The sequence below is a fragment of the Protopterus annectens genome, chromosome 4.part1 (assembly GCF_019279795.1).
Source record: "Protopterus annectens isolate FY-2018-M chromosome 4.part1, PAN1.0, whole genome shotgun sequence".
Taxonomy (NCBI): Eukaryota; Metazoa; Chordata; order Ceratodontiformes; family Protopteridae; genus Protopterus; species Protopterus annectens.
Window position 1 is genome coordinate 573829139 of NC_056734.1, and position 13360 is coordinate 573842498.

Consider the following 13360-nt stretch of genomic DNA (forward strand, 5'->3'; position numbering starts at 1 on the left):
TTGTTCATAGGTTCATAGGTTAGTACTAGGCTAACTGCCCTTGTGGGCCATTTTAAGCCTAGCCAATTACCCCCCTGTGAGACTCAAACTCTGTACCTTATGTCTGTAAGGCAAACACCGTAACCATTACACCAACCTCCCACCCCACTTTTTAATAGAAATTGTTTGATGTCACTGTTTCTTAGCGTATCCGTTCAGTTCATTTAACACATTTTCTATTTCTTTTACCTGTGTTTCATGCTGAGGTATTACATGGCTTAGTAGCTCCTTTTGTTTTATATAGTTTGTTTATTGTATTTATTTATTAGCATTTGATTCCAAGTAAAGTCTGATTGGGCACAACAGGATCCTTTTCAGCAGAGGCCAGGAGAGAAAAGCTTCACAGTTGACAAGCCTTACAAGACGTAATGCAATACAATACAGTATAGTCAATGCAATACAAGGCAAAATAGCAGATGCTATCACATAAAGAAAAAAAAGGCAGGGTAATAGAGCCTAGAAATCATTATATTCCATAAAGTTACATTTCAGTTTTACTGTAGCAGTGATAAGTTACTGAGTCTTCACAAGAAGTCCAGAAGCTTAGATTATGCAAAAAGACCAAAAAAGGACACTACAGGTATAGGATAGATGGATAGAGTTGTAACATTTAGCTAGAAAAGTGGCAATAGCATAGTTTGTGATCCAAAAGACGACTCCTACGGTATTTTGGATTCATGATTGTTCTGAGGTTTCGTGGGAGAGTATTTCAAGAATGTGTGTACATATGAGGAATTGATTGCTTCAAAACGTTTGTTTGGCCCTACAGAGTTGGTTAAGATATGTGCACTTAGGCCTGAGAGATCTAAATGGGAAGTGCCATAACATTATTGTTCTCAGTGCTGGTCATTTGCTTGGGTGATGAAGTATGCTTTGAACAAGTTTTGAATTTTTGATAGTTATGGGATTCCCTTCAGATTAGTTGGTTGAGTGATAGGCAATGCTGGGTTTTACTTGGAAAGTGGGTTGCAGATTTTGCTGTTTTATTATAGCATTGTCCTAGTTGTCCTTCCATTTCACTGTTACAGTATTTATTACAATAGGGATCCCCTGCCGAGGAGAGCCCAACATCCAGCCAGTATGCCAAAGCTTTTAGGTTGCTTTAAGGTATGCAGTATGTCACATGTATGTTCCTCACGTAACGTAAGGCATAAAGATGACTTCCAGACAAACCAGCCTCAGAACTTTTTTGCCGCCAGTCCAAACACCATCTCTTGATCACTGGTCTGAACATCCGTTCTTGTTGCTGGTTCAGTAAGCTGTTGCAGGTAAGTGCCCTGTTGGGGGGTTTTGTATCTTATCTTTTCTTTTATTCTTTGTTGTTTGAGGGTTTTGTGTCATCCAAGAAGGATAAATGCCAGTGTGGGAGACAGATTCGCCATAAAGACCATTGTGAGCAGTGCCTTTTTTGCCTAGGTGCTTCTCATGACCATACGTCCTGTTCAATCTGTCAGGCTTTTGTTCCAAAGACCCTCCATAGTAGGCTTTCTTCTTTGACTTTGTATTTAGAGATTCAATGTCTTAAGCTCTTAGGTAAAAATTCTATGGAAGGAACATCCTGCTCCATGGGGCAGCTGTCTGGGAAGAAGAAGGCCAAGGAATCCAGGCCGGGTTCTTCTTCTGTACAGCCTCCGCTGGATGTCTCTCCCAAGGCAAATGAAAACCCAGAGATTCATCCAGTTTCATCATTGGATTCTTCGGCCATGACCGGGTTGGAGACCGGCAGGGATCCGACCTTAAGCACATCCTTGGAGGCTTTGCACACGTCTGCATTGGACATTTAAGGGGAACTGTGCCTGATTATTTCCAAGGAGCCTAGGGGTGTTCCTCAAATTTTAGTCAGAGAAGAGATCCCTACTACCATTATTGAATGCCATCTGGGGTCAGAGTCTTCTACATTTCATAAGGCAGATGCCCTCTTAAAGAAAAAAGCAGAAAGCTAAATATATTGCTCAAGCTTATAAGGACCTACAGAGTGAATGGCAAAATTTCACTCAGGAGTTGTTTAATGCTTTGATGGCTTTAAAATCACCCCAGGGTGTTTCTTTCCCAGCTTCTTGGTCCTCTACTCCTCTTAGTAGACCCAAGGAACAGGATTCCTCTAAGAAGGTGGCAGAATCAGATAAAGAATCCTATGCCTACTCCTCTCATATTCCCTGTGCTTTAGATTATAGGTTTGAGGAAGAGAAGTCCACTAGTCTTGATGCTCCTTTTGAGGAAATTTCTTTTGGGGACACAATCTGGAGAAAGTTTTTTTTTTTAAATGGGATTGTGCTCAGGTTTCTGAGGTGCAGAACTGGTATTACAATCTCCTGCAGATGGATTCAGGCCTTCTGCTGTCCCTCCTGTTCTGGCTGCCTTGTTGGATGATTTTACTAATGCTTCTAAGGCTCCTGATTCCCAGCCCCCTGCCCCCAAGAAACCTAATAGGTTTTAAAGAGTGCCTGAGGACTGTAAATTTCTTTATAAGTGCCCTTCTGCTGACCTCTTGGTGGTGTCTGTGGCTTTTGACAAACCATCTCAATTGCTACCACTTTCTAAGTTATTGCCTTCTAATAAAGATAGCAGAACCATGGAAAGATTGGGGGAAAAGTTTTATACCTCTGTACTTTAGCTTTTAGGGAGGTCAGTTATCAGACCCATATGTCCAGGTATATATTGGCTGTTCTTTCTCAGGCCTGTCACGTAATTTCTGATCTTCCAGACCTTGAAGGAAAGACTTCTGCTCTTTCCTTGTTGGGAACTTTCTCTCAGGTGGCTTGCCATTCCATCAAGTGTAGTTATGATGCAGGAGATGTTTCCTCTCGAGCTGCTGCTTTTGGGTCTGTGATGAGGAGATATTCTTGACTTCAGCTTCAACTTTTGCCTGATGATATTAAGGCTATGTTGATAGATGCGCCTCTGGATAATAAACATATGTTTGGCAAAACTGCTGCAAATTTAAGTCTCTTCAGAATAAGGAAAAGGCTTTAGAGGAACTTAAACATGTTTTTGTTTCTCCTACACTTAAGTTTCAAAGGAATTGCCCTAATAAGCATGCCTTTGTTCGTAGGCAGTCTTGGCCTTCCTCTAAGGGCAAGAAAGATGGGAAGCAGGCTCCTCCTACTAAAGCTACTCAGACTTCTGTGTCCCAGATGTCGCCTTTTCCTGGTAAACCAGGTGCTGTCTGACTATCCTGTTCTTCCTAGCCACCTTCTGTTTCTCTTCTCCTTTCTCCATCTCCCCTGGCTTGGTTAAATATTACTCAGGACTCCTTGAGTTTGTCAGTTATCTGTCAATGGTATTTCATGATCTGGAAATCTCTTCCCTCTTTTATGGGAATTCCTCAGCCCCCTCAGCAACAGCTGTCATTCTTTCCAGGGGTGCTTCAGGATCTTTTGATTCAGGGTGCTATTTAAGAAGTTCCAGTTTCCCAAAGGGGAGGAAGTTTCACTCCAGAATGTTCTTAGTACCCAGGAAAGAGGGTACTTGGAGACCAATTTTAGACCTCTCTCATCTAAATACTTTCCTGAAGGTTCCCTCTTTTTGAATGTTGTCCCTTCAGACTTTGTTCCTGCTTGTGCTTCCTTAGGCTTACATGGTGTCTTTGTATCTCAAGGATGCTTACCTCCATATCCTAACTCATTCCCTTTTCAGGACGTTTTTACATTTCTCTGTTGCTTCCTGGCATTTTCAGTTCTCTGCTTTCACCCTTTGTCCTTTCTACTGCCCCAAGGGTATTCACCAAATGCCTCGCTCCTGTGATCACTTTTTGCAGGCTAAAAATGATCCAAATCTTTCCCTACTTGGGCGACCTCTTCTTTCAAGCATCTTCTCCAGAGATTTTTTTTTGCAAAACATTCATTTTGAAATCTCCCTTGTGCAGATCCTGGGGTTCACTATAAATTTCAAAAAGTCCTTCCTGACTTCTTCTCAGGATCATGTCTTTCTGGGGTGCAGGATCCAGACTGTTCCTATGCTGACATCCCTGCCCCCTCTAAAGGCCCTAACTCTCAGTTCCTTTTTTCAGTCCCTTCTTCCTCTGGACTCTGTAACAGCAAGGGAATTTTTGAGAGCTTTGGGGTTCATGGCTTCTACCATCCCCCTGCTCCCTTTTGCCAAACTCCATATGAGAAAACTTCAGTGGTTTCTAAAGTCAGTTTGGCTTCAGCACTGTCATCCCCTCAAATTTTCAGTTGCTCTTCTTCCATGACCCAAGCAGGAACTTCAGTGGTAGACTCAGCAGTTGACTCTTAATCCAAGGCTCCCATTTCATCCACCTCTTCCCTCTCAGGACCTGTTCACAGACACCTCAGATGTGGGATGGGGAACAGCTTTTGGCTCCCAAAAGTACAGGGAGTCTGGTTGCCTCATTAACAGAAGGACCACATCAATGTCCAGGAGACGAGAGCTCTTCTGCTTGCTCTTCTGGTCTTTCATCCTCTTTTCTCCCCAGAACCTGTCAAGGTGTTTACAGACAATGCCACAGTGATGTGGTATGTCAACAGATGTGGGGACAAGGTCTTATATGCTTTGCCACTGGCACTCATAATGTCAGAACTATCCAGTATCAAGTGACTCTTCAGGAGGTGTACATTCCTTCAGATCAAAATTCTGTGGCAGACTGTCTGAGCAGGTCCATAACACAATCCCATGAATGGATGCTTCACTGAGATGTGTTTCTGGATATTATCCACCACCGGGGTACTCCTCCAATAGATCTTTTTGCCTCGCCTCTGAACAGGCAACTTCCTCTGTTTTGTGCCAGAGTCCCAGGTCTTCTGGTTTGGAAGGTGGTTACCCTTTCTTTTTCCTGGAAGTGGAAATTTCTTTATGCTTTCCCTCCTTCCAAAAGTCCTGTCCAAAATACAGCAGGATGCTACCAAAATCTTGCTGGTGACTCCCTTTTGGCTGATACAGCATTGGTTCCCTCTTCTTCTGCATTTAGCCATGGACAGCCATCACAAGTTACCTCACAGGGTGGCCCTTCTCACACAAGACAAGGGATCTGTCATTATCCCCACCAGTCCACTCTTCAGCAGACACTGTGGTTGATAGGATTTTGATTCAACATAGACAACTTTTTTTCTGAGGATGTGCTTAAGTTCCTGCAAGAGGCCAGTACTAGGAAATCCTACTTATCCAAATGGAAGAGTTTTTCTGTTTGATGTTTTTCTAGTAACGTAGATCCACATTCTGTATATGTTCCTTTGGTTCTTTCTTATCTCTGTGAGCTGCTCAATGCTGGGTTGGCTTATTCTTCTCTTAAGGCCCACTTATCAGCTATGTCAACTTGTCTGACTTTATCACCCCCTTCGTCTTCTAGATTTGAAACCAAACAATTTCTTAAAGGCATCCTACATATTAGCCCTCCCAGGAAGCCTGTTCCTTCTCTCAGGGATCTTAATTTTGTTTTGGAAAAATTGACCCAGGCTCCTTTTGAGCCTGCAGCTTCAGCTTCCTTGTAACATTGTTCTTAGAAGACTGTACTTTTGTTAGCCCTTGCTTCTGCCAGACAGGTGTCCTTATGGCTTGTCCTCCTTTTTTGATTTTTCATAAGGACAAGTGTGTCCCTGCATACTAATCCTTCTTTTATGCCCAAGATGGTGAATGTGTTGTCCCTTAATCAGTCTATTAATTGCCTACTTTTTCCCTTCTATGCAATCTGCTAGTGAGAAGGTGCTGCACAATTTAGATGTACATAGGCAGCTCATATTTTATTTAGATAAGACTAAGAATTTTCATAATTCTGATGAGCTCTTTGTTTCCTTTCGTCCTAGGTTCTTAGGATTAGGTTGGCTGTGTCCAAGCAAAATATTTCTTCTTGGATTTCTAAAGCCATTTTGTTTTGCTATTCCCTTCTTGGTAAGAGCCTTCCTTCTTCTGTTAAGGTTCATTCTGCTAGAGCTGTGGCATCTTCTGGTGCTTTGTTCAAGGGTTCTCCATTGTAATGAATACTGCAACAGTGAAGAGAAGAGCATGTAGCATTATAGTAAGATTTTACACAACTGTCCTTTTTGTTAGAAGGGAGGAGCTGACATACGGGAAAGGCATAGGAAAGAGTTGCCAGTAGGTATAATATGGCAGTGATCTTTTTAGATTGCAGAATGAGGTAGAGAGATGCCTTGTACGGGAGACTTAGTTTTATATGGATTTTCTGGTAGTATTTTGGATGTGTAGATTACATTTTAGATTATCATATATGGTGACCCCAAGTACTTGTTAACCTCAATTCTAGTGTTTTGTGTGTGGATAACATAGTAAAGGTAAATTGTATGATTGTTTTTGAAAGAAAAATATATTTTTTTGCTTTGTTTAAGTTCAGGAGAAGATTAGATTGGTTCAGAAAGTTTTCTTGGGAGTAGGGTTGCTGAGTAATAGTTTGTATTGCTGTCATGCTTGGAGCTGAGCAGATTAAACTGGAACCCTTTGCCTTCTGAGCAAAGGAGCATTGCCCCACTGAAGTATGAAGATTGTTTATAAAATATTGAAGAGGAGAGGACTCAAGATTGAGCCCTGATGAATACCAATAGTGGATGAGGAACACACTTATCACTTGGCACATTGTATCCTATTTCAGAGATAGTTTTTTAAACATCTAAGGGTAGAGGTGGGGAGGCATAAGGAGAGTAATGTTTGCAGTAGTTTAGTATGGCAGAATTTATTGGATGCTTTTGATAGATCCAAGAATGTGGAAAAGACTAGTTTACTTTTGTCCCTAAGACGATTTATTGCATTGTGGTAAGAGTGAAGAGATGCTGTGTGAAGTGTAAAAGCCATGCTGGGTGGGAGTGAGTAGGTCATTATCTAGGAGATACTTTAGCATTTGGGAATGCATGCATCTTTCTAGGATTTTTGACAAGGGAGAGAGTATGGCTATTTGTTGATTGCTGGATAATTTCACGATTTCCCTCCTTTATGTAGTAAAACAAACAATAAAAATAAAAAGGTCACACAGTCAATCCCGTTAGTAAAAACTATAAGCAAAAAATTGCCAAGCTAGAGTTTTCACTGTGTGATTACTCAAAACCTCCTGTAACAAAAGATAATGGAGAGTATCTGCAAATGACCACTTAATGAACATCAGGTGTTTTAGCTATATGGCTTCTTAATGCCCATAACTTTTTGTTAAGTCTATTTATGGATACATTCAGGCCACTAAAGCTAGCCAGTTAGTAAAAACTACAAGAAAAACATAGCCGAGCTAGAGTACGTGGCCTGAATGGGACCAACCATGCTGCAACCTCATTGCTTCCCCTCTCAACTCCAAGTGCAGTACGTTCTTCATCCTGATCCCCCCAGAAGGGAAGTCACTAAGGGACTCTGTAGTCCATGATTGGCCCCTGGGACTCCTATATGCTTTTTCTCCTATTTTACTGATTCCAAAACTCCTACATAAAGCGTCATACCAGAAGTGCAAAGTAATCCTCATTGCTCCTTTCTGGCCTCCACAAGTAATATTCTGTTTTCTGTGGCCTTATCTTGTACACCCGCCTTGAGTGTTGTGTTTGACTCAGGATTTTCTCTCATCAATCAGGAATAAACTCTCCCAGGCATTCAGACATGCAAGCTGACAACGTGGTATCTCCACTTCCAGTGATGGTAGTCCAGGTTTTCATTTCCAGTTAGACACATCCTCATATCTTCTCAGAAAGATTCTATGAGAAAGGTGTATAAGTAAGTTAAAATGATTTTCCCATTGGATTGTCCAGAGACAACTAGATCCCTTTACAGCATCTGTTTCAACTATTCTAGACTTGTTTGCTTCAATACTTAACAGCAGCAAGGGTTCCAGTTGCAGCTATCTCCAATTTTCATGTAAGACATAACCAATCTTCTTTGACCTCTTCTAGATTGTGTAAAGCCTTTCTTAAAGATACTTTCTCACTCCAATCACCCATTGAGAACCCTACTCCACCATGGGATCTAAACATTCTTCTACAAGCCCTGACTTGACAGCCAGTTGAACCAGCTGCCAAGGCAGAAGTACATTTTCTGTCTTGGAAAACTACTTTTCTGGTCATAATCACATCAGCCAAATGATTGTCAGACCTCCAGGCTCTTTTGTTTAAGCCACCATATCTAATTATTCACAAGGACATTGTGCTTCTCCATACTAACCCTTCTTTGTACCTAAGGTGGCCACAGAAACAGCTATGAATCAATTGATCAGCCTTCCTGTTTTCTTTCCAAATTTTTCCATTAAAGGAGAGTGCATGTTGCACCTTTTAGACTTGCATAGGCAACTTCAGCAAAGGATTTCAGAAGATCAGACCAGCTGTTTATTTCCTTCTCCAAAGCCAAACTGTGTAAGTAACTTTAGCTAAGTGGCTCACTGATTGAATTCCCTTTGTCTACAATGAAAATGGATTGACACTTCCTAGACCTCTTAAGGGTCATTACACCAGATCTGTGGCCATATCCTCTGTTTTCTGGTCTACAGTTTCTATAGATGACATTTGTGGACCTGCCACTTGGTCAAACTCACATACCTTCAGTGCTCACTACAAATTGCACATCTTATCTAGGAATAAGGCCGCATTTGGCTCCACTGTACTCTGGAATATCCTTCCTTGAGGAACAGCCTGAGGTTCTCTAATTGGTGACTCTGCCTCATCGGTTGAACGGATGAAAAAGACAACATCAGATGTAAAAGATATGTACTCACCATAACTATTAATCTGTGTTGTCTGTTTTTGTCCTTCCTCAACTTGCTACCCTCCATTCCCCTTCCATTTTCACACATTTTCTAATTCTCAAGTTTGCTAGGACAGCCTGAGGAATTATGCTTTGCTTGACTGATTGATGAGCTCCACTTCCTTTCCTTTTTTTCCTGTGTTATGTAGTTATTCCCTAAGATGTTATTTTACCATTCTGTATTGTTTTCATGTAATAGCTGTTTTTACACAAACTGTAGACTGAAGGAGGGCACACTCGATCTGAAGTAATCCTAATAAAGAAGAGGATTGTGGGTAAGGGGAGTAGCTTGGGCTAGAGAGCCAAGTCTTTAGAAGTGACCAAAGTCAGATCCAAGACCCATTGGTTGAGGAAGAACGAAAACAGACAACACAGATGCATAGTTATGTTGAGTACATAACTTTTATTTTCTTTACAGTAAGCGCCCTTATTTGCTAATATATCCCTTCAAGAAATCTGATGGCCTTCCATTCTTCTCTTCAGAGGCTGCCTTTTGTTGAAAAAGCTGTCACAATCTACAGGGCTTGTTCATCATTACAATGGGTTGCATGATAGGAATCTAAAAACAACCATCTTGAAATGGCTGTGCACAAAGCACATAAGTCATCATTTGCACATATATGATGCATTTCATTCCCTAATGCTTTGTACTTCTTGCTGCTCTGAATTTCCTGTCAGCCTTATCTAGGTACTTGATTATACTAGTCAGATAATCTTTAAGCGGTCCACAAGTTTATAAGACATATCATTACAGGTTAAGTAAAAGAGTATGCTTTTTTAATATCTCAGATTATGTCAGGCATTATCTGAAATTATCTATTCATTAATTTAGTTGATGCTTTCTTTGGGTTTTTAGGAAATGTTGCTTTCAAGTTCTGCAGTCACAGCACGTTTTTAGTACTTGAATTATTTCTTGCTTTGTTAGCATGTTTGATACTGCCTGTTTTAGTTGCTGTTACTTTCATATCAAAAAATAATAATATAGTGTGCAGAGATAGGTTTACATTGAAATTAGTGTGTGGAACCAGTAAAACTGGACATTTTGTTACTTATACTTGTAGTGATTTATAGTAAATACATCTAAGAGTTGACTTTACTATGTTTGGATTAACTTAATATGACTTCTTTTTAGATGGATTCTGTTTAACGACCATAAGGTGTACACTTCAGAAAGACCGCCTAAAGACCTGGGCTACATGTACTTCTACCATCGAATTGCAAGCTAGGTTTCAAGTCTCTGTGGACCCTCCTGCAACAATCTTTAGCTTTTTGATTAGCCAAAACAAGCAAAAACTGGACTGCCAAAAACATGCAGTGGAAACTACTTTTTAAATTTGTTATTAATTTATTAAGAAAGAGATGATATGCAATAATGCGGTATATACTGAAGCACAGAAGGGAACTTATGTTATTCTATGTTTTATATTTACCTGTAAATTTCATTTGAATTTGCTGCTGGTGGTTATAGGAGGCATGTGCAATCAGTTTACAGGAAACTGTAGCATAGTTCTCAACATATCAGATAGCTTTTTCTTCTGCCTCACGAGTGTCTTCTTATTGAAACTTTATAATGTGCTTCCAGAATTTCTGTAACCTCCTTACAGAAGGAACAGCTTTCCTGGCCAAAGAGTAATCCTTTTTGGAACGTCACAAAACTTGATTGAGTTCCATTTTCAAGAAGCGGTGCTGTTTCGAGAACGGGTCTTCCTTGCATTAGTTTTCATCAGAGGCAAAACGTCAAGTTCAGCTAACAGTCTGTTAAGTACCCCACAGAGGTGCAGTGTAAGATATAGCATAGTCAAGTGCCTTATTGTTGCATCAGAAGATTTCTGACTGTTTTCATCAAGTGCCTTATTGTTGTCGTAATGATCTAGTAGCTCATTATCTTTTTCAGACAGTCACGTTCACAGATAGAAGGCATCTTTCAAGTGTGCTGCTGTTTGAAGTGATTGATTGAAATATTGGCTTGTATGAAACCGTTGTGCCAGAGGTTTATCAGCTTGTATTTAACCATGTAAGAGATGTTGTGGTAAAGCACCTAGAATGCTAATAGCCGAGCTGCACCATTTCGAGATCCATCTTTACTATGAGGAAGTCAGTTTCCTCATGTGTGTAGTGACTCCTAAAAGCCTCATGTTATAGTAGTATTATTAATTTTTAATTATTTTGTTTCCCTTTGTTAACAGGATAGCCCCACTGGTCTGAGATTTTTCCAGCAGGCCAAGAGGAAAGAACAAAGTTACAAAGCAGTACCAACACTGGATGAATCAAACAAATACAGACAAAGCAAAACAACAGGCTAACATCATAAATATTTTCATAGTGAAACATGTAATTTGTAAGACAGGAATGCATTCTAGTGACATAAGTGTTACATAGCTTACTCATACTGTAGGTATATATATTACTACTAGTAAATATGACAGGCAAAATTCCTGGAAGTTGTGATTGATTTATGTAACTATTCAGAGTGTCCATTTACAGATGATATGTCGGGTGTAAGGTAGACTGTCTCGGGGGTGCTAGCATCTGCTTTCTTTTTCCAGTAGTATACCTGGAGCTTTTACCCCGAACAAGTCTGGAAGCACATTATTACTTGGAGCTCCTGTTTCAGATATTGGTGCCCTTTTATTCTTCTTTTCCACATGCAGATCGTAAAAGCAGCCTGTTCTTTGTCCACGTTATTTTTTTTCATCCTTCTGTGTGGTTTAATGAGAATTTCTTATCTTTTGATAAACGGGTGATATGTTTTAGGTTAAATGACATGAAACTTTTCTTCTCTCACTCACCATCCTAATGGTCATGGGCAGGTCTCGTTGGTAAGTGCCTCTCACTTAGCAGGGTTGCCCTGTTTTATTTGTAGTGCATACTTCTGCAGCACTTACATCCATCAGATGGTCAAATGTGGCAGTCAATGCCTTAATACTTTGTCCCTGTTTAGAACAGTGCTTTGAATGTTTCTGTAAACTTTTTTGTATCAGTATTATAGTCATGCATCCGTTTGTTTGTTTCAGTATAACATTTTTGAAGTTGATAACAGTGAACATTTTGTAAAAGGAAATTTAGTCCTACACTTTTGTTAGATGTCATATTTAACATATTTTATAAAAAAAAATCTGTGGATAATGCAGTCATGTAAAATTAACACTTTCAAGTAGATGCATATGTTTGTAAGGAACTTTTTTATATGCAATTTTTTTTAATGTTTATAGAACCATTTTGGAAACTGATGCTTAATGGGTTTATACCAGTCTAGAGACAGAAATTCAATATATATGACTTTGGGAATGTTACATAATCTTGTAATGATCCTTTCTCTTTAATGTTGAAATAAGCAGCATCAGAATGTTACTGCAAATGAGCTATTGCTTCTTAGGCAAAGTTTCCTATAAAATTTATTTTTTAAATGCATATTCAAATTTAATGGGAGCTAGTTTGTGATTTACTGACAACCATACTTTTCAGCTGGTTTGATTTTAGGCATAAGTCTATGATTTTTGCCCTTGGATTACATCTCTCCTCCTAGATTTACTGATTTTCTTTATAAGGTCATACCTATTTAAAAGTATATTCAAGTAAGCCTGTACAAATATTCCTTATCATTACCTGTACAGGATCCAGTATCTGACGACCTCTAGTCCTGAAAAATAACAATGCGTTCCTCTTTCTGACCCTCTGACAATGAATTATGATCACTGTGCTGATTTTAATAATCTGAGGTAGAGAGGTATGCTGCCAGCTTTTACCATTGATTCAGTCATTTGTTTTTACTACTTACATTATCCATTTCAAAGTTGCAAGCAATCAGAGACTGTTATAAAAAAGCATCTGGCATAAAGCATGAATCAGTCATGGACAGGGCACCAGCTTACTATGGAATGCATACACACTCACAGCTAGGACAGTTTAAGCGATGCCAGTCTGCTAACATCTCTTTGGAAAGTTGAAGTTAACCAGAGCTTCCACTTCAGACCATCATAGAGATAGGGTGGACATGTAAACTCCATACAGAAGGCATCTCATTTGGGAATTGAACCAGAGAACCAGGCGCTGTGAGGCAGCAGTGCTAACTGATGTAACACACTGCCACCCTTTAAACATTCTGCTATTCTGTAGTAAAAACAGATGGAAACTGTTAGTAAGTTAGTGTAAAATATCCTTTAATATGTAGTGAAACTGCAAATTTTCACTATCGTTAAATGTTTCAATATTTTAGTTGAAGCAGCCTCTGTCTGATTTAGGCCTTCAGAGTGATTGTCTCATTTCAGCCTTCTCACCCAGCCAGTCATCCAATCCACTTTTAAAAGATGTTAAAAGTACACAATCTTCTCAATCACTATGGAAAATGTTCTACCATTTTCCTGCTCTGTTGTGAAATGTCTTAGTAATAAAAACTGATTTTGCTGTAGATATTTCAACTATTTTGTTAATGTTCCTGGTCTATATAAGGGAAAATCTAAACAAAACCTCTAGGGTAGTACAAAAAAATCATTATTAATGCTCTTGCAAAGAATCATATCCCCCAACCAACCAACTTGTAATTAATAGTAAATAAACAGAGCCTTTTTAGTCTTTCCATGTATTACATGTATTCTACTGTTATGTTTAACAGAAGTGAAGGTTGTGTAAAACATGCATTTTAGCA

The 13360-nt window shown here is 39.6% G+C and overlaps 1 protein-coding gene across 3 annotated transcripts in view; it reads left to right on the top strand.

Annotated features, from left to right (window-relative positions):
- The window catches only part of USP13 (ubiquitin specific peptidase 13), a 1684661-nt gene extending 1671538 nt beyond the window's left edge, over window positions 1-13123 (top strand). For all 3 annotated transcript variants that reach the window (XM_044070383.1, XM_044070384.1, XM_044070385.1), the window contains exon 21: window positions 9848-13123. In XM_044070383.1, the coding sequence (XP_043926318.1) occupies window positions 9848-9941 (94 nt within the window). In that variant the 3' untranslated portion in view covers window positions 9942-13123. The remainder of the gene's footprint in view (window positions 1-9847) is intronic.
- The last annotated feature ends 237 nt before the right edge of the window (window positions 13124-13360 follow it).